Genomic DNA, 21,041 nt, shown 5'->3' on the forward strand with positions numbered 1-21,041 from the left:
TCTTGTGCTAAGACCGCCAGAAACAAGGGAAGTGATGTTACCCTTCAAGGTTACCTAGACTGCTTCCTGCCTCTGGGGACTGGAATCTAGCAGGCAGTGCAGGAAGAGAAGAGAAGAGAAAGGCCTGGAAAGCACATGGAATGTAAACTAGATAAAAGCAAAATCTCAGGGGAGAAGTAAAGTGAGATTTTTGTTTGTTCGTTTTTTCTGACACGTTAGAAGAAAAGAGTTTCTGGGGGAGGTGACATTGGGGTTGGGAGAGAAGAGACTGCTTTAGGAGGAAAGACGAGAATAGCAGTAGCTTATCACCTTGAAAAGCAGCAAAGAGTCCACTTGGATTAGAAACTGGTTTAGTTGTAAGAAGAGAAATCACAGCGAATTGTTCAAACTCCTGGCTAGGAAGTTTTACGTTTAACTTGGTATTGACTGACGTTTGCCAAGTGCCATCAGGTTGGTTCTGACTCACATCGACTCTGTGTACAGACAGAGCACTGCCCGGTCCTGCACCATCCGCACAGTGGTTGGCTGTGTTTGAGCCCGTGGTTACAGCCGCTGTGTCAGTTCATCTCGTGGAGGGTCTTCCTTTTTTTCACTGACCCTCTACTTTACCAAGCATGATGTCCCTCCTGATAACATGTTCAAAATACGCAAGACGAAGTCTTGCCACGCTTGCTTCTAAGGAGCATTCTGGCTGTACATCTTCCAAGACAGATTTGTTTGTTCTCCTCGCAGTCCATGGTATATTCAGGTTCTTTGCCAGCACCATAATTCAAGGCATCACTTCTTCTTTGATCTGGCTTTCATTGTCCAGCTTTTGCATACATATGCGGTGACTGAAAATACTAGGTGTTGGGTCAGGCGCACCTTAGCCCTCAAAGTGGCATCTTTGCTTTTTAACACTTCAAAGATGTCTTTCGCTGCACATTTCCCCAATGCAATACATTGTTTGATTTCTTGACTGCTGCGTCCATGGGTGTTCATGGTGGGTCCAAGTAAAACGAAATCCTTGACAATGTCAATATTTTCTCCATTTATCATGATGTCGCTTATTGGTCCAGTTTTGAGGATTTTCGTTTTGATTTTTGTTTGAAGTGGTATTGATTAAAAAAAAAAAAAATTGATTAGGCCTGGTTTTTTTTAGTAGAAAAGGGATATGGTGAAAACTGCAGCTTTGAGATAACCTGTATGCAATAAGAAAATTTTTCTTCTGAGTTTTCCTTGTAAAGTAGTTTCCAGAGATTTGTTGGGGGTATTTAATAGTGTATATAATTTTTTCTTAGCAGCTGAGGAGAAAAGACAGTGAAGAAATTATCTTTATTTAGTTTCTGCACTTTACTTCTTTTTCTTATTTCGAGGGTAAAACAGGGGCATATACTTGTAGGCCTTAAGTGTATCCTGGTTTCTTTTTCCCAAATGGTCAAACAGGCCAAAGAGTCTCTCGCCTTTTGAAGTGTCTGCTTGATATAACACAGTTGATCTGCAGTTGTTTCTTTTGCTCACAGACTTTTTGGAAACAAGCAAATCTATCTGCACAGATAACTCTTTCTGAACTTTCTCAAAACCCTTTATCTAAGTCCCTGTGAGAAGCCAAACTGAGCTGGTTGTGCTCAGCAGGAGCAGCCTTTCTGGTTTATCTTCTCCCTTCCCTTTTCCTGGGGCCAGAGGCACAAGGTGTCTTTGTCAGGAAGGTGGTTTCCAGCCCTACCTAAGGACGGAGCCCGGATGAATGGAGCACACCCCTCACAGTCACACTTTTCTGACATAATGGGTTTTCGGCCCCACAGAAAGGCAAACACGCATTCCTTCTCTTTCCATGCATGGCAGTCCAGACCCCAGCAACCCAGCACTTCAGCTGAAGTAAAGATCCACCTCTTGGCCTCCTCCTGTGAACAGCAGTTTTCTATGAATTTATCTTAACCTAGAATGTATAAGTAGCGCGTATTTAAACCTTCCTCCCCCAAATCTCTTGCAAAAAGTTCTTCTGCCTGTGTTGACAGTTGCTGCTCTTCCCTGTGATTTCATCCTGTTAGACTTGCCACTCGAAGTGGGGCTGCAGTTTCGGCCACAGGTGCGGGATCCTGTCTTTACGAAGTTGTTTCTTGTTTAAATATTGTGCTTTAGGTGAAGATTTACAGAGCGAAATAGTTTCCCATTCAACTATTTGTACACAGAATGTTCTAAGACCTTGGTAACAGCCCCTTTGTATGTCAGCACTCTCCCCATTTCCACCCTGGCTGTGGTTCATGTGGTCCATTAGTTCTTTGGACTAATTTCTCCCTTGAATCTTCAGTTTTCTCCACTCTCCTTTGCCTCCGGATGGGGTGAGACCAACAGTTGTATCTTAGATGGCCACTTGTAAGCTTTTAAGACCTCAGATGTTACTTACTAAAGTAGGGTGTAAACATTGTCTTTACGAACTGTGCTGGAAACCCTGGTGGTGTAGTGGTTAAGTGCTGCGGCTGCTAACCAAAAGGTCAACAGTTCACATCCACCAGGTGCTCCTTGGAAACCCTATGAGGCAGTTCTAGTCTGTCCCATAGGGTAGCTGTGAGTTGGAATCGGCTTGATGGCAAAGGGTTTGGTTTAGGTCTGGCATGAACTGTGCTATGCCAGTTGACGTAGATGGCCCCCGAGTCTATGTTCTTAGCCTTCAAGCCTGGGAACTTTGCCTCCAGAGGTGTTTGGTCATGCCTAGGAAGTTGCCATGGCTATGCCCCTTGTGTGTGTTCTCTTGCCTGTATTAATATACAGACAGCATCTACGGATGTGTGTTAAGTAACATCGACAACCAAACCTGTATCTGCAGCTGGCTCTGCTCCCTTGCACCCTCCCACTCTTCTTTACCGTACCTCTCTATCTGTATTTCCGGTCTACCAATGTACCCAACAGTATTTGTTAATACTATGGTTGTAGGGCTGTCTATGTTATGGTACTTACCGGGGTTGCCCTTTATTCTTACATTCCTCTCAGTGCCTGCCTTTGCCTTGGTCCTATTGTGCAGACTTCCTCCTATTGTGTAAGGTCTTTCTGTTTAATTATTTCTTAATAGTTAATATGCTGTTGTTAGCTGCACTGAACCTGCCCCTGACTCATGGTGACCCCATGCACAATGCAACAAAACATTACCTGGTCCTGCATCATCCCTGTGATTGGCTGCTGATAAGGCTGTTCCTATCCACAGGGTTTTCATCGGCTGATTTTCGGAAGTAGATAGCCGTATGTACGTTTGCCGTATGTACATGGTAATGAGTTGCCGTCAAGTCTGTTCTGATTCATGGAGACCCTGTGTGTACAGAGTAGAACCGTGCTCCACGGGGTTTTCATGGCTGTGATCTTTCAGACATAGATCACCAAGCCATCCTTCTCAGGCACCCCTGAGTGGGTTGGAATTGCCAACCTTTTGGTTAGTCATTTAGTGCTTAGTCACTCGTGCCACCAAGGTGCTCATATATATGTGACAAAACTAGAAAGGTCAAAAGAGTATACAGTGAAAAGCAGGTCTCAGATCTCTTCTACTTCTTACCTTTATCCCAGCGCCTCCATGGAGTGACTACCAGTGACTTCTCTATCCTTCCAGGGGCGTTCTGTGTGTTCCCAAGAATATGAAAAAGGATATTTTAAAAGCAGGCTTATTAAGGTATAATTTAGTGATCATAACTTTTACTTATTTTAAGTGTACTTACTATCGAATGCATTTTAGTAAATTTAGAGACTTATGTGGCCATCACCACAATCCAGTCTCAGAACGTTTCCGTCACCCCAAAAGGATCTCCCGATTGCCTGTAGCCTTTGCAGTCAGTCCCCTTTCCCACTCCGAGCCCCAGGCAACCACTTCCTGTGTCTGCAGATTGTCTTTACTGGATAGTCCATGTAAACGGAGTCATATACTCCATGTCGTTTGCATCTAGCGGAATGTTTTTGAGGTTCATTCAGGGCGGAGTGTATGTCGCATTTTGTTCTTTTTTGTTGCCGAATAATATTGCTGATTTGCTAAGAGGAAATCTTTAAGCCAGGATACTGTGACAACTCTAGTTTTCTATATCTTTTTCTGCCTGTTAAAAATCTTGTAACTTTTTTATTATTTTTACTTTGTGTAAGAAACTTTTCAAATAGATCTAAGAAATACATTTTGCAAACAACTTCTTACTTTTAGGTAGGAAATGATCACCTTAGTCATAATGTATCAGAAGGAAGTGAATATTAATTTTCTTTATTTTGATGCTTCCTGAAGGAGTTCAGAAGTCCGGGGAAGTTATAGAGGTGAAGTCAGAAGAGCAGTGATTAATTTTTATAAACACGAGTGGGGCTTTTAGGCTTGTTAGACTTGTTTACCTAGAAGACTGCATTGTATCCCTGGGTATACCGTTTTTGATATCAAACATCAATCATGGTTATCCATTTCTGAGTAACCTGAGATATTCCCTTGGCATTCTTAGGCTGTCAACCCAACACTCTCGGCTGGATTTATAGTTGAATGAAACAGTACTTTCCATGTGTAGCAATAGTCCATATGCAGGTCTGATAACAAGAAGAAAGCGTGATGTTCTTTGTTAAAACATCAATATCCAGAAGTAGAAATAATACAGGAATGGAGTCATTCAAGGACAAAAGAAAATCAAGGTACTAAATATTTATTAAACAGTAACTCAGTTTTATTTTAAAATGTCAAGGTGCAAAAAAATTACAGTGTATATTCATGTGGGGATCTTGGGCAAGAGGGAGAGAAAGGGTTCAGTTTAGGTAATGAGGGGTTTTACTCTTCGTATAGGATAGGAAGGAAATATGTTTCCAGGGAAGGGTCCCAATGCCGTGGGGTGGGGGATAACATAGGAGAACAGGCCCCTTCCTCCTGACCTCAGCTCCTTGGACAGGTGTTGGAAGTACAGCCAGACCCACACCTCACTCACTCATCCCAGTGTAGACGGCAGAGTGGCAAGGCCAAGCCTAAATGACTGAAGACTGGCCTGTCCGTTTTGACGGGGAGCAGGAAAGAGAAGGCAGGCAGCAGTGGATGCGGGGAGGCAAAGAAGGAACAGCCCAAAGTAGGAGAAAGTGCAAAGAGGAGGCTGGGATGAGGAAGGCAAACCTGACTGATGTCATGTTTTCTCTGGAGGTTGCTTTATTTTTACCCGTGGGACAACACACAGAAAATATATATGGAAGTAATTTTCCTGGGTTATGAACAGGGGTGGGTTATCCAATAGGTGAGATAAGCATGCTGTTTACCTTGCTTACAGATGAGTAAGTAAACACAAGGAAGCCTGTGCTTACCTTGCTTACTGGGTCACCGGCCCTGTCGGGGATTGTAAGTTTGAGAAGAGGCTTTGATTCTGTCCATAGGTGCTGTGGGGTCGGGAGATAGACAGATACCAGTCAGACCTAGAAGCAGAAACTTTGATGTGGTGAAAAAAATGTGAAATTGCTCACTACAGATGATCTGGTAAGCAAGGTTAAGCGTCGTGCTTACCATGCCTGTTGGATCATCCTCCCCAGGTTATAAAATTGTTTTGAACACAACTGACTTCGTAATTAAATATTTTACCAGTAATATTTGGCTCATTGAACAAATATTGGTGATCTGTTTTCCATTTTGGTGTAAGGCATGGTGCTAGGTATTGTAGATTAACGAGGCCTAGTCCCATCTGTTGGCGCCCTGGTGGCACAGTGGTTAAGAGCTCAACTGCTAACCGAAAGGTCGGCAATTTGAATCCACCAGCTGCTCCTTGGAAACCCTGTGGGGCGGTTGTACTCTGTCCTATGGGGTCTCTATGAGTCAGAATTCACTCGATGGCAACAGGTTTGGTGTTTTTGGTTAGTCCCATCTGTCAGTTGACTAATAGGCCAATTTACCAATTTACCTATTGGTCACAGAGCCAATAGGTTAGAATGAAGTCCTTGGAAAATGGTTATTTGTGGTAGAAATCAGATATTTATATAATAGATCTGTGACATCATAGATGGACATTCAAAAAAGGAGCAGTTCTCAGAAGGGCTGGTCTTTAAGTAGTATTGCCTTGTCATAGAACCCCCATCTTAAAGGATGACATAGGAATCAAGAATAATGTTAACGGGCTTTGGTGTCCAGCAGATAGGGAAGATGAGTGTGGGAGAAGGAAGTAGTCAACAGTGGTTGCTTGGTGGTGTCCATAGGCTTTCCCCATCTGATGGGAGGACCCATCTTTGAGGCCATGGTGATTTCAGACCATGATCCAGGCTGTTCACGTGGCTCTAGTTTCTGATCTGCTAAGCTCAGGTCCAGCCCTCTGAGGAAGGTGTAGACATTCCCATGTGGAATTTATTGGGAAACTTCTGGGAATCCACCTCTTCAGGAGGAGGATAAGAATGAGTTAGGGCAACAAAAACCTGCAAAATAAGCTTTATAAACATGATTTTTCCTGAAGGAAGGAGCTCCAGGGTGACTGGTTCTCCAGTGTATGGCTGAGACCCAGCCAGCACTGCCCACTACAGCTGCTCACATTTGTGCCCCTTCTTTGGTAATATTTGTCAGTAAATGTCCTGTGGGTTGTTACCTCCATTTCTTCATTGGCCTTCGGGAAGGACATGCTTGCTCTTTGTGTACTTTTTGTTCCACACACCCCACTTACAGTCACCCTCATGGCGTTCTCTTGCACAGCCAGGTGGACCTGAACCCACACCCCAAATTCAGCTCCACTTCTCTACCAGCCTGCTGCGTGTCCTGTTGTAATCCCAAAACGTCGTCCCCACCCCAGCTCTCTCCTTCCCCTCCTGCTTCCTCCATTCTGTGCTGATTTCAGGCTTTCTGATTATTGTTATACTTTTATCTCCTTTGCTTAGTAGTTACCCATTTACAGCGTCAGGTTAAGTTTGGCATAAAAGTAGGTTTGATGGCATCACCTTGTTATTTCCATTGCCATTAAGCAAGTCATTGCCTGAAGCGTGAGTTCCTGAAATAGCTGTGTAGCTGGCCACCTCCATCCCCACACCCCGTCCTCTTTATCCGTCCATATTCTGTATCATCTTCTTCACACTCATTTTTCTGAGGTTCTACTTTGGTGTCATTATTATTATGCCGGTGGCTCCCTCCTGCTTACGGAGTAAGACCCTGTTTTTCAGTGAGGCGGTTGAGGTCCTTTACAGTCTGACTCCAGCCTGTTTTTCAGAATGTGTCTTTAGCTCTTCAGCATTAATTCTCACTCTTCTTCCCACCTGTCATCTTATTTGTGTCCTGTAACTTTGTTTATGCTGTTCCACTTCCCTGGAATGCCCTTTTCCTTGTATCTCCTTTCTCCTTCCAAGTAGCCTCCAACTTTTCAGGCTGAATTCACCTCACTTCCTGTCTTCTCCACGATGGAATCCTCCTTCTTTCTTAGCCACCTCATCTCACATCGAATGCTCATCCCTCTGGGCTCTTATGACACCCGATACACTGTCACAGTGTAAATTCACTTGTTGATCAGTCCAGGCATTAAACACCATGACCGAACTCCACTCTGTGCCAGTCATCGTGCCCAGGCAGGTGCTGAGATGTAAAGGCTATTTAGGGCCTGGTTCCTGTGTTTTCGGGCAATCACGGTGCAGTGAGGGAGGTAAACAGGCAAACTTGCGTAAGGATTGAGCTCCGTGATGAGACCTTAAGTGAGCCGTGAACGCAGAGGAGGCAGCACATGAGCTCTCCCCGGGGAACGGGACGTGACATTCAAAGTGAGGTTTAAAGCAAGAGTAGACATTTCTAGGTGGAGAAGGAGAGCAAGGCATTCTTCCAGAGAGAGCCATGCCTGAAAACAAGGAAGAGACAGACAGCAGGGGGATGGGGAGAGACAGTGAGAAGTGCAGTGTGTCCCTGAGAGAGGAGCGGACGATTAGGAGGTGAAAGATGGTTGTGTTTCGTTGGTAGGAAAATAACTTCATCAGTATTGTTGATGATATTGGGTGCTATTGAGTCAATTTGTGATCAACTCATGGTGACTCAAGGTGACAGAGTAGAACTGCCCCATAGGGTTTCCTCGGATGTAATCTTTACAGGAGCAGATTGTCATGGATTGAATTGTGTCCCCCAAAAATATGTGTATCGATTTGGCTAGACCATGATTCCCAGTATTGACCATTTTGTCATCTGATGGGATTTTCCTATGTGTTGTAAATCCTACCTCTGTGACGTTAATGAGGTGGGATGGGACATTTATGTTAATGAGGCAGGACTCAATCTACAAGATTGGATTGTGTCTTGAGCCAGTCTCTTTTGGGAAATAAAAGAGAGAAGCCAGCAGAGAGACAGGGGGACCTCATACCACCAAGAAAGCAGTGCCAGGAGCAGAGCGCAGCATCCTTTGGACCTAGGGTTCCTCCACAGAGAAGCTCCTAGTCCAAGGGCAGATTGATGAGAACGACCTTCCTCCAGAGCTGACAGAGAGAGAAAGCCTTCCCCTGGAGCTAACACCTTGAATTTGGACTTCAAGTCTACTAGACTGTGAGAAAATAAATTTTCTTTGTTAAAGCCATCTACTTGTGGTATTTCTGTTACAGCAGCACTAGATGACGTAAGACACGGATCACCAGGTCTTTTCTCCCACAGAGCTGCTGGGTAGGTTCGAACTGCTGGCCTTTTGGTTAGCAGCCAAGTGCTTAACCATTATATTGCCAGGGCACCTTTTGTTAATATTACATACACTATATCAAATGGCTTCTTGGGAAAGGAGGAACAGTAGAGAGTGGGGGGAACAGCAAAGAACTGAATTTGGAGGTTATTGTAGTAGAAGCAAGCAGTAGAAACGGAGAAAAGACCCTGCCTTACTTTCCTGTGTTGGCGTGAATATGTTCAGTTTCCTTAACCAGATTATAAGCTTGAGAGCCACAATGTGTGTTTTATCTATTTATTGTCGTAATACCCAGCATACTGAGCACGTTACAGTGTCCATAAAAGGTAACAAATGGATGGGTTAATGATACAGCTTGTGCACTGTTTATCGTCTTCCCACTAGTCTCCAAATGTGTGAAAAGTGGTATCTCGCTCATTGTAGACACTGAATAATAAATACGTTGAACACAACTGCATTTATAGTATAAGAAATTAAGATGTGACTGTAAAACCAGAAAAGAATAAAATATGCACCAACATGCAAAAATACGCAAAAGAATGAAATATGCAAAAATATTTGCATGTCTCGAGTAGTTAAAAGTGTCATTGTGTGACTGAATGAAGGAATGCCTCACTGGGCTTGATTTCTATGAAGGAAAAAAAGCCTGAATATTTTTATCCTCGTGAGGTTCAGGAAAATTCCCATAATGAAGGGTAGAAGACGACAAATGTGTTTAAAAAAAAAAAAAAAAACAAAAAAAACAACCCCCACTGCTCTCCCGTTGACTCTGGCTCACGGCTACCCTACAGGCCAGAGCAGAGCTGCCCCACAGTGTTTCCAAGGCTGTAATCTTTATGGAAGCAGACCACTGCATCTTTCTCTTCTGCAGAGCGGCTGGTGGGTTCGAACTGCCGACTTTTTGGTTAGCAGCTGAGCATTTAACCACTGTGGGCTCCTTCCAGTGTTGCTTAGGTGGTTTAAGTGATCTCCTCTTCTGATGTGTTTTCTTTCTCGTTGCTTCCTTCAGGTATTACATAAGCTACTTTAAGCATGGGAGAAATAGAGCAGAGGCCGACCCCAGGGTCGCGACTGGGAGCCCCGGAGAATTCCGGAATCAGTACCTTGGAGCACGGACAGAAGCCGCCCCCAACGCCTTCAGGGAAACTCATATCCATCAAAATCCAGATGCTAGATGATACCCAGGAGGCATTCGAAGTTCCAGTAAGTCGGGGATGTGTCCTGAACGCAAATGTGTGGGGGTTCAGTCGCGTTTCTGTGGTCAGTGACATGAGGTGGAGGGACGGGTCTGTGTATTCAGCACCTCCTGCCCCACCCTCAGTGTACACCTCTAACCCGTTCTGCTTCTGATCTGTAGGGCTTCTAGGTTTACGGGTGAACTCTCAGTAGAGTGCTATCAATGACCACGCGATTTGAATTTTACTATGGCTTTTCATAGACAAATACATATGTGTATATGTGTTTGAAAGTGTTTTATAAATATTCGCATTGGAGGAAAAAACGGCCTGTGGATGGATTCCGGTTTAATTGGCTTATCACAGTCAGTTTCTCTTTCACATCGGCATTAGCATGTGTGCGTGTGTGCATGCATGCGTGTATGTCTGCATGCATGTGCATGTATGTGCGTGTGTCCCTCTTCTGTGGGTTACTGGCAAGAGCACTCCCGAGAAAACCACTGAAGCATTGTATGCGTGTTTTAATGTTGGGAGAGCGGGAGAGAAGTTGGCGACCACGTTCTCACCCTCTGTGGGTGGGGGTTGGAGGGCATAGGAAAACACTGCACAAATCCAAATGCGTGGCAGCCCTGGATATGGAGAGTCCCCCATCCCAGGGACCAGGGAGGATGAACCGGGAGCCTTGGCCTCTGTGTCTCTGGCTCTTTCACCAGTGAGAGCCTTTTCCTTGGCCCTCACTCCCTCCCCCTCCCCGCTTCAGCATCATTCTCCTTTTTTCCTGAGAGCCCCTGCCTCTTCATCCTCCACCATCCTTCTTCGTTCTTCCCAGCCCCTCCTTAAGTGTAGCTCTTGCTAGAGGTTATGGAAAGGCTCAGATGGAGGACTTCCTGTTCCCAAAGCAGGAGAGTGAGATGTGTGTATGTGTCTGACGTTCTGGAATTATGATTGCACGTTACTCAGGAAAGGTCATTGTCCCTTACATTAATTAGGCTGGGGTCTGGGGAATCGTCCGCATACTGCGGATTTGGTGTTTTGTGGTCTGTGCTGTGCACCAAAGCACTGTGTCCAACGTTGTTTGTGGAGGAAGAAAATAACCCCTGAATTCCAAACAGCCACCTTATAAACAGACTTTGGGAACATAACTCGTTTTTAAAACAGAGATATCTGCCTGGTATTCCTGTTGGCTAAGGAAAAAAACAAAAAACAAAACCCTGTTGCTGTTGAGTCGATTCTGACTCAAGGACCCTTAAAGCGCCAGCCTCAGAATAGCTGTTCAGAACTGCCAGTTTACTGCACGTTGCAAACAGCCTTTGTGTCTTCCTAATGTTCTTGTTGTGGAATTCATATCTTTCAAGGGCCTGGGACCGTCTTTGTATGCTGATGATGAGCAGAGCCATTGCTAATCTGCTAGAGTTGTAAGAGGTGCTGAGGAGAACCCCTGCCTTCCAGTTACAATCAGGCCTTTTGGGATGTGTTCTCCCTTCCTCTCCCCCACCCCCTTCTGTTTTTCTCTCTTTGTTGCCAGACTGGTTTAGTGAGGTATTTGGTTTCCGCATTTCCTGTTAGGTGCTGTTGAAGACTTCTGAGCTGCAGTCTTTAGCCGCACACCCTATTAAGTAGTGCTCCCACGTGAAGTTTGGACCAAGGAGCGATCCCGTGCCACTGCTGTGTGTTGTGTGTTCTGACCACAGGGAGCATTGCACTGTGTTCAGCTGCTGTTCCTTAGTTTCCCTAAACCCGAGAATGCCAAGACTCCGTTCTAGCTGCTGTTTAACTGGGAAGTGTATAGGCGCCCCTTGCCTCAGGAGTCAGGGCAGAACTGTGCTTCCTTCTTTTCAAATTGTTTTTCTTGGTAATTTCTCATTTCTGCCCTTTGTGTGTGTAGTTCCGCTGCCTGGAAGGAACTTTTCTCATTCTCCTGATAAACACCTAACCAGTTGCTGTCCAGTTGACTGACGGAAGGCGACCCCGTGTGTGTCACAGTAGTACCGTGCTGCACAGGGTTTGCAAGGCTGATTTTTTGGAAGTAGATCTCCAGGTCTTTCTTCTGCAGCCCCCGAGTGGACTCGAACTGCCAATCTTTCCATCTAGCAGCCCCGTGCCTCCTAACTGTTTGTGGCACCCAGGACTCTGAAAATACCTAAAAAAAAAACTAGACACCCTTTAAGGCCCAAGCTCTACCTCTGGCAGTGACTGAGGCTTTGTGTCTGTCCTTGCAGAGCTCTTTAGTCATATACTGTCAGGGTGGAGCCGGACTGCCTGGGTTCAAACCCCAGCTTCTGGACAAGATATGTGACTTCTCTGTACCTCAGTTTTGTCACATGTAAAATAAGGTTAATAAACTTCATACTCCTATGAAAACAACAGGAGTTGATACAAATTGAAACAACGCTTGGCACCTCCGAAGAGCTTCATGCTCACTTAGCACTTACGATCAGTGGTATTGACTGCTGTGCGTTCCACACTACACTGCCGGCTTCTTAGGGCCGGGGACCTTGCCTTATTACCTCTGTGTCCCCAGCACCTAGCACAGTGCCTGGTGTGTAACCAAAAACCAAACCCACTGCCGCCAAGTCGATTCCGACTCATAGAGACCCTATAGGACAGGGTAGAACTGCTCATGGTGTTTCTAAGGCTCTCATCTTTACAGAAGCAGACTGCCACATCTTTCTCCCTTGGAGTGGCTGCTGGGTTCGAACTGCTGATCTTTTCGTTAGCAGCTGAGTTGCTTAACCACTGTGCCGCCAGGGCTCCACTGGCATGCGGTAGGTGCTTGTTAAATGTTCGCTGAGTGAATATTAGAATGAGTTTATTTTACAAGTGGAGCCATAAGTAGAATTAACGTCCTTGTTACTTTTCGTACACCTCCTCCATTGATATTTTTATCATTTGGTCAGAGTGTTCTTTCTTAGCCAGTGGGCAGCAGATGTGTTTTCCTTAACTGGCTGTAGAAAGCCAGGTATCGGCGTTTTTATGGATGGAGCTGGCTCTAAATTGCCTCCTCCTGCTCTTTAAGAACAGAAGCAGCCAGGCCTTGTCACAGCTGGAAGACATCAGCGCTGACCACAGCGCTGGGGATTGGAGAAGAGTGCCATCAGCTTTACCGGCCGCTGGGGATTGGAGAAGAGTGCCATCAGCTTTACCGGCCGCTGGGGATTGGAGAAGAGTGCCATCAGCTTTACCGGCCGCTGGGGATTGGAGAAGAGTGCCATCAGCTTTACCGGCCGCCCGGATCTCCATAACTGCTTTAAAGCCTTTTTCCCACATTTTTTGCTGTTAGCTCATCAAGGGGAGGGTCTGACCCGGGAAGTATCTTCCCCCCATGCGTGCTCCCTTCTTTGGTTGGATGCCATCAGTGAACGACTTCTCATTGGTCACTGGCATTTGCCACACAGATGAGCAGGGCACAAGGCCAGAAGTCACTGCAGCTTTCCTTGGGGGAAGTTCTTTTGTGAACTGTCTTCCCTGGGGATTGGACTGCTGGGCCTTTTCTTACTGTTTGTTTTACTGTATGAATGTAAGCAAGCTAGTCATTTTAAATGCAGATTCCCTAAACACTCCTTGGCACGGATGCCCAAACTATACTCTCAGACTGTCTCCCATCATTGCCCTGGTAGCACAGTGGTTAAGACCTCGGCTGCTGAGACCAAAAGGTCGGCAGTTCGAATCCACCAGCGGCTCCTTGGAAATTCTGTGCAGCAGTTCTGCTCTGTCCTATAGGATCGCTAGGGGTCCAAGTCAACAGCAACAGATTTTTTAACAAGTTAAAAAAAATTTTTTTTTTGGTTGAGATTTTAACCACAGTATTACTATTATTATTTTAACTGTACTTTTAGCGAAGGTTTACAAAACAAACTAGTTTCTCATTAAACAGTGAGTACACACATTGTTTTATGACATTGGTTTGCAACCCCATGACATGTTAACACTCTGCCTTCTTGACCTTGGGTTCCCCGTTACCAGCTTTCCTGTCCCTTCCTGCCCTTTCATCCTTGCCCCTGGGCTGGTGTGCCCCTTTAGTCTTGTTTTGTTTTATGGACCTGTCTAATCTTTGGCTGAAGGGTAAACCTCGGGAGTGGCTAAAAGGGTGCCCGGGGGGGTCGTACTCTTGGGATTTCTCCCATCTCTGTCAGGCCCACAGTATTTTCCATTCCGTAGGTAGTTCCACAACCACACCTTTACCCTTGACGTGCACAGTCTTTTTAGGTTTTTCTTCTGCACAGTGGAAAGCTCAAACATCATATTCACAGCAAATTCTTTGACAACATTTTATCCTCTTTGTGTGGAAAATGCTGTGTAAGTAAGCCTCACTCTGTGATGTATGCATCTATGCAGCTTTCTCTTCCAACCAGGGGTTGTAAAATTAAGCAGGTGCTGAGCCTCTGAAAGGGTTAACAGCACTCCCTTCCCACCCGGGTCATCACCCCTGAAGGCTCTGTGCTTTCCACAGGAGCCCGCTGGTAAACAAATGCAGATGGTGTCCTCTCCCAGTGTTTATTCTGTGCATTTATTTCCATTACCAGTGTCAAGATGGAGAAGAGTGGAGAGAAGCAGAGGAAATAAAAGGTAGTTGTTTTTTGCTGCTGTTGAGCAGCCCAGGTGGTGCTCCCCTGGTGGTGTAGTGGTTAAGAGCTAGGCTGCTAACCAGGAGGTCAGCAGTTCGAATCCCCCAGGTGCTCCTTGGAAACCCTAAGTGGTTGTTCTACTCTGTCTTATAGGGTTGCTATGAGTTGGAATCGACTCAACGACAGTGGGTTTGGTTTGTTTTTTGGTTTGGTGGAGCAGTGGTTAAGTGCTCGGCTGCTAACTGAAAAGTCAGTGGTTAGAACCGGCCAGCTGCTCTGCAGGAGAAAGGTGTTGCCATCTGCATCTGTAAAGATCACAGCCTTGGAAACCCTTTGGGACAGTTTGTTCTGTAGGGTCTCTAGGAGTTGGAATCAACTTGATGGCACTAGGTTTGTTTGTTTTTGGTAAAAACACGTGGAAAAGATGCTAGCAGGCGACAGTAGGAGGGCCCTTTGTAGACAGGTGGAAGGAGGCAGAAGCTGAGAAGCCCCGTGGAAGCAGTGGCACGGAGTTGATTGTGGCAGGAAAAAAAAAAAAAAAATGCTGATAGTCATCTCAGGAAATAATTCTTGTGATTTTGTTGTATTTGCATATTGCCATTGCTTTATTCAGCAGCTCTTATGGCTCCCAGTTGCCTGAGGAGAAAGTATGGATTCCTTACTTTGGGGGGGTGCCGGGAAGAAGCTATGAACATTCACTTACTGCTAAGATGCTTGACCAATTTCTATAGTTATTCCCTGCCACAAAGCTAGTTGTGGTGGAGTGGGTTCCGATTCATGGAAACCCCATGTGTGTCAGAGTAGGACTGTGCTCCATAGGGTTTTCAGTGGCTGATTTTTGGAAGATCACCAGGCCTTTCTTTTGGGTGTCCTTTGTGTGGACTCCAACTGTCAGCCTTTTGGTTAGCAGCCGAGCTTGGTTATGGTTTGCGTTACCCATCAACTCATTCTCTACCACAGTCCTCGGTATTTTATCTTTTGTATAGCATCCCATGCCAACAGTTCTCTTGTATTGCATACATGCTTATTTTTGGCCCACAGGTAGAATGTGAACTCTGGGAGTGAGGCATCTGGTGTTCTTGTTGGTTATCATCCTGACACCTGGAACAGTGCCTGGTATCTAGCTGATAGCCAATACACGTAACTGACCGCACACGTTAGGGCATTAAAGACTCGTAGTAGTTACAAGGGAGCCATGGGAAGAACTTCTAAGCCGCTACCTCTGGTTGCACAGCGTCAGATCAGGCTGGGCTGGGACTGGAACCTGGGCCTAAGTTTACATGCCCTTCCTGCACTAAGCTGCTTCCCCTTACAAGATTCCCGGACAGTCACTGTCTTGCCTCATTGTTGTCGTCGTTGTTAGGTGCCATCGGTTCTGACTCATAGTGACCCCACGCACAACAGAAGAAAACCCTGCCCAGTCCTGCGCCATCCTCACAATCATTGTTATGCTTGAGCCCATTGTTATGCTTGACCCACTGTGTCGGTCCATCTTGTTGAGGGTCTTCCTCTTTTTCACTGACCAACTTTACGAAGCATGATGTCCTTCTCCAGGGACTTGATCCCTCCGGATAATATGTCCAAAGTATGTGAGACACAGTCTTGCCATCCTGGCTTCTAAGGAGCATTCTGGTTGTACCTCTTCCAAGACAGATTTGTTTGTTCTTCTGGCAGTCCATGGTATATTCAACATTCTTGTCTCATTGGATCTTTCAAACATTCCTCCTACTGCTCCCAAACAGAAGGTCCCTGTTTCGGCTAACATGCCTCCCTGAGCACTCGCCACATTCTCACTTGTGGGTGGCTCTTGCTCTTTCCCACCCCTAAACACTACCCTCCCCCTCAAGCCTCTCTGATATATGGAAGTCTGATCAACCTCCCAGGCCCGGCTTAATTCTCTCTTCCAAGATGTATGGCTTGAGGTCATCTTTCTCTCCTTGGCTTACAGCCCTGCCATCCCTTCTGCTAATTAGACCTGCAGTCTTGCCTCCCTTGCTCATTAGTCCTTTACACGGTGGAGTGTCGGTTTCCTTATCTGCAAAATGAGGTGTTTGGTCCAGATGATGTTAAAGGCTTTTTGTTTTCTTTTCGTTTTGGAAGTTGGGACCCTGTGTTGATAAATTAACTTATCATAACTTCATTTGTTCATCCCCCAGACAGTTGTCCTCTTTGAGGACAGGGACTTTTAATCTTGAAAAACCAAAGCCCTCAAAGCCTGAGGAGACATAGTAGTTTCTGTGTACCTGGTAAATGCTAAAGAATACACGTGGTAGTAAGCATGCTGTGATGTATACATTGCATGTTGCCCACAGGGCATTATGAAATGGTCTGCTTTAATTTGCGTGCGAGTGTTTGTGTGTCTGTGTGCACATGTGTGCTGTTGGTGTGGGGGGGGGTGGTACTTAATAAACCTCTCTGAGCTAAATAAAGAAGGCTGACCTGTATGCGGTTGATAGTGGAAGAAAGTAGACTGAAAGACATCAGGTATTTTCTAGACAACACATCACTCGGAAAAAAATAAACATTTGTTGAATACAGAAGACAGGTAAAATTTTTAAGAAAAGTGATTAGTTTACACATCACTGTAAAAGAGACTGCATAGGTTTTTCGGGGTGGGGGGGAGGGACGCAAAAATTGCCTGTTTCATCTCTGAGCCCAGAGCCCCAGTGGTCAGTGGTTATGCGCTAGGCTGCTAACTGAAAGGTCAGCAGTTTGAACCCACCAGCAGGTCCACAGGGGAAAGATGAGACAGCCTGCTTCGATAAAGATTTCAGTCTTGGAAACCCTATGGGGCAGTTCTACTCTGTCCTGCAGGGTCACTATGAGTGGGAGCTGACTCAGTGGCGGTGGGGTTTTGGTGATCTCTCAGTCCTAATTAGAAGTCTCATTCAGTCAGTCCTTAAATGAGTAAACATTTGTTTATTTTTTTAATTACCTTTTCAAATGAGACAGTCATTTAGTTTCTTTAATTATCACTGAAGCCTGGACTTGACAGCATTTGAGAACTTGTTTTCCCAAGGGCTCTGTGGTTTGGGGAAAGGTCTTAAACGATTGTTGAATTTTCAAGTTGTCTTTATAAGTTTAGTTTCAGTAAAAAAGAAGTAACAGAAGTTTGTCTTTTTAAAAAGCTCTGTGTTTACTTTTTTTGGGCCTCAAATTCACAGGAGGAAAAACTGAGGCTGAGAGCTTCAAGCTGGGCCTGTGCTAACTTGTGGCAACAGTGTCTTTATGAAAGCACCGTTGCCTTTTCTTTCTTTTATTTGAGGATATGGCCACCTTTATTATTGTTCATGACAAAATTTGAATTCACGCTAGTCACAGAATTGAGAGGCTAATGGACCCGTATGAATGCGTCTTTTTTTTATTATTGTGGTAAAAATATGTGTAACAAAACATTCACCAAGTCAGCAGTTGTTCCATGTGTAATTCATTGACGTTGATTGCACTCATCATGTCGGTAGCCATCACCACTATTCTTTCCCAGTTATTCCACCACCATTTACAGAAACTCAGTGCCCACTAAGCCAAGACCCGCTTTTCCCCTTCCTTCCACCTCTGGTGATGCTAACAGACACCTGGCCATCCTAGATATTTGGTATAAATAGGATCATACAACTTTTACCCTTTTGTGACTGGCTTATTTCACCTAGCATAGAGTTTTCAAGGTTCATCTATGTTGTTGCGTGTATCAGGACTTCAGTTCTCTTTATGGCAGAGTAATAGTCCATTGTATGTATGTACCACATTTTGTTGATTCATTAATCTGTTGATGGACATTTTGGTTGTTTCCACCTTTTGGCTTTATGAATAGTGCTGCAGTGAACATTGGTGCATAGATTTCTGTTTGTGTTCCTGCTCTCAGTTTTTTTGGGGGGTATATACCCAGAATTGGAATTGATGGGTCATATAGTAGTTCTGTGTTCAACTTTTTGAAGAACCACCAAATTGTTTTCCACTATGGCTATACCATTTTTCATTCCCACTAGCAATGGCTGAGGGTTCTAAATTCTCCACATCCTTGCTAGTACCTGGTGTTTTCTGGTTCCTTGATCTTAGCCATTCTAGGGGGGTAAGTTAATATCTCATTGTGGTTTTGATTTGTATACCCCTAATGGCTAACCTCACAGCAACAGGTTACGTTGGTTGGCTTTTTAATGGCTCGTGATGTCCACTTGATGGGCATCTATTCAAGTCCTTTTTTCCATTTTTTGATTGGGTTTTTTGTCTTTATGTTGTTAAGTTGTGGACGTTCTTTGTGTAGTCTGGATATTAACCCTTATCAGATATGTTTCCCCAAATTTTTCTTCCAATCTATAGGTTGTCTCTTTGCTTTGTTGATAAAGTCCTTTGGTGAACAATAGCTTTTACTTTTTATGAGGTCCCATTTATTTATTTTGTCTTTTGCTACTCAGGCTTTTGGTGTCATTTTTAAGAATCCATTGTTTAAAAACTAGGTCGCATAGCAAACCCCTATATTTTCTTCTAAGAGTTTTATGGTTTTAGTTCTCATATTTGGTCCTTGATCCATTTTGAATTAGCTTTCGTAAATGATGTGGGGTATGGCTCCTGTTTTATTCTTCTGCATGTGGAAATCCCAGTTTTCCCAGTACCATTTATTAGAGACTATACTGTTATACCAGTACTAGGTGTTTTGATTACTGTATTTTTACCAAATAACGTGTGTCTTCTAGGTTTGTTTGCCAACTGTGCCCTCCCCTTTGAGGTATTTTCCTGAGCGTGCTGTGCTAATTTTTTTACAGCAACATGTAAAAAAAAAATTGGTATAGCAGCGCTAACCAAAATACTTCACTGCAGGGGGGTGAGGGGAGGGCACAGTTGGCAAACAAACATAGAAGGCATGTGTTATTTGCGTAAAAAACATGGTACTGTAGCTTTATGGTATGTTTTGAAATCAGGAAGTGTGACTCGTCCTACTTTATTCTTTTTCAAGATCACTTTGGCTGTTTAGGTCCCCTTGCTCTACCATATAAGGAGCCCTGGTAGCACAGTAGTTAAGCACTCAGCTGCAAACTGAAAAGTTGGAGGTTTGAACCCACCAGCCGCTCCATGAAAAGGTGTGAAAGATGTGGCAGTCTGTTCCCGTAAAGATTTGCAGCCTTGGAAACCCTATGGGGCAGTTCTACTCTGTCCTGCAGGGTTGCTGTGGGTCGAAACCGACTCGAGGGCAGTGGGTTTGATTTTGGTTTTGGCTCTTGCATATAAATTTGAGGATTGGCTTTTCTGTTTCTGCAAAGAAGGCTGTTAGAATTTTGATAGGGAGTGCATTGTCACTTTTATTTTTAATGAATTTTGTTTCTCTTTTTTCCCCCTATTTCAGCCATCTTATGGAGCATGCCATTTTTGGTATGCTGCTGAAAATAAGCACCACCCCCCCCCGCCCCGCCACCAAAAGATGGAATATCCATTGAAGTAAAGGCTTGGGGGGAATATCTATCTTCCTTTCTTCTGATCCTGCTGCTCTAACTCCCCTGGAATTGCAGGTCTCTGGCAGTGGTTTTTCCCTAAGGTTGTTCTGATTTCAGTGATAATGTTAACTGCCGCGGAGTTGGCCCCAGACTCATAGTGACCCCACACACAATGAAAGTAAATGCTGCTCAGTCCTGCGATGTCCCCAGGATTGGTTGTGGATCGGACTGTTGTGATCTTAGTAGATCACCAGGCTTTTCTTCCTAATCCGTCTTAGTCTGAAAGCTCTGCTGAAACCTGTTCATCGTCATAGCAACACACAAGCCTCTACGGACAGATGGTGGTGGCTTCACACGAGCTGCATTGGCTGGAATGGAACCCCAGTCTCCCGCGTGCGAGGCGAGAATTCTACCACTGAACCAGCACTGCCCACCATTTAGTGATATTGGGGGGGGGGGTATATGAATTTCAGAGCTACTTTATTCCTTTTGCATGAAACGCCTCGCACATACACGATGGTGGAGGTGGTGGTGGTGGTTAGATGGAAATAAAATTTAATTGGCCGTTTGCGCCAGGAGGGGAGGTGTATGTGCCCAGCCACACTTAGCGGCCTCAGCAGCAGCTGCAGTTTGAACTAAAACGAGTGGAGAAAATGTCACGTGTTCCCTTGGCTTTTTACAAATAAACCAACTTTTCTTTCTCCTTATCAGTGTTGCCTTTGGCTGCTTGATCAGCAAAGTTTCTGAAATGTGTTTTATGTAACTCGAATGATAAATTGTGCTGTCTAGCCCTGGCCTCGTGAGGTTAAATTTAAAGGCTATTTTAATAGATTAAAATTTGTTTTCATAAATCATTTTTGCTCAGTACTGTTAGCCTTCTTGTATAGCTCTTTGGAAACAAAGACTGGAACTTAAATTTTGGCCTGAAGCATTTGTGTGTGCCCCTTTCAGCTTTAGTTTAGATGCTTGTGATCAAAGTTGAAGTCCTGCACCTCTGAAGTGATTGCAGCAATTCTTTAACAGCTGTTTGCCATTTTCTCCCTGAAAAAAGAACCCTTCAGTAGAACCTAATAAAAATACACAGGAATTGAGAATGCCCAAATATGGCATTGAAATGTGCCATATTCTGAGAAAATGTATTAAATTTGAGAAGCTGAGCTGCCTTTTTTTCTTTTAAATGGAGATAATACATTTCCACAATTGTAAGGAGTCTCTGGGTGGTGTAAAACAGTTACGCTCTTAGCTGCTAAACAAAAGGTTGGTGGTTCGAGTCCACCCAGAGGTACTTCAGAAGAAAGG

At 44.7% G+C, this 21,041-nt stretch overlaps 1 protein-coding gene across 4 annotated transcripts in view; it reads left to right on the top strand.

Annotated features, from left to right (window-relative positions):
* The window catches only part of FARP1 (FERM, ARH/RhoGEF and pleckstrin domain protein 1), a 380,271-nt gene that overhangs the window by 70,080 nt on the left and 289,150 nt on the right, over nucleotides 1-21,041 (top strand). For all 4 annotated transcript variants that reach the window (XM_049853257.1, XM_049853260.1, XM_049853258.1 and 1 more), the window contains exon 2: nucleotides 9,586-9,779. In XM_049853257.1, the coding sequence (XP_049709214.1) occupies nucleotides 9,609-9,779 (171 nt within the window). In that variant the 5' untranslated portion in view covers nucleotides 9,586-9,608. The remainder of the gene's footprint in view (nucleotides 1-9,585; nucleotides 9,780-21,041) is intronic.

This window comes from Elephas maximus, chromosome 14, assembly GCF_024166365.1.
Source record: "Elephas maximus indicus isolate mEleMax1 chromosome 14, mEleMax1 primary haplotype, whole genome shotgun sequence".
Lineage (NCBI taxonomy): Eukaryota > Metazoa > Chordata > Mammalia > Proboscidea > Elephantidae > Elephas > Elephas maximus.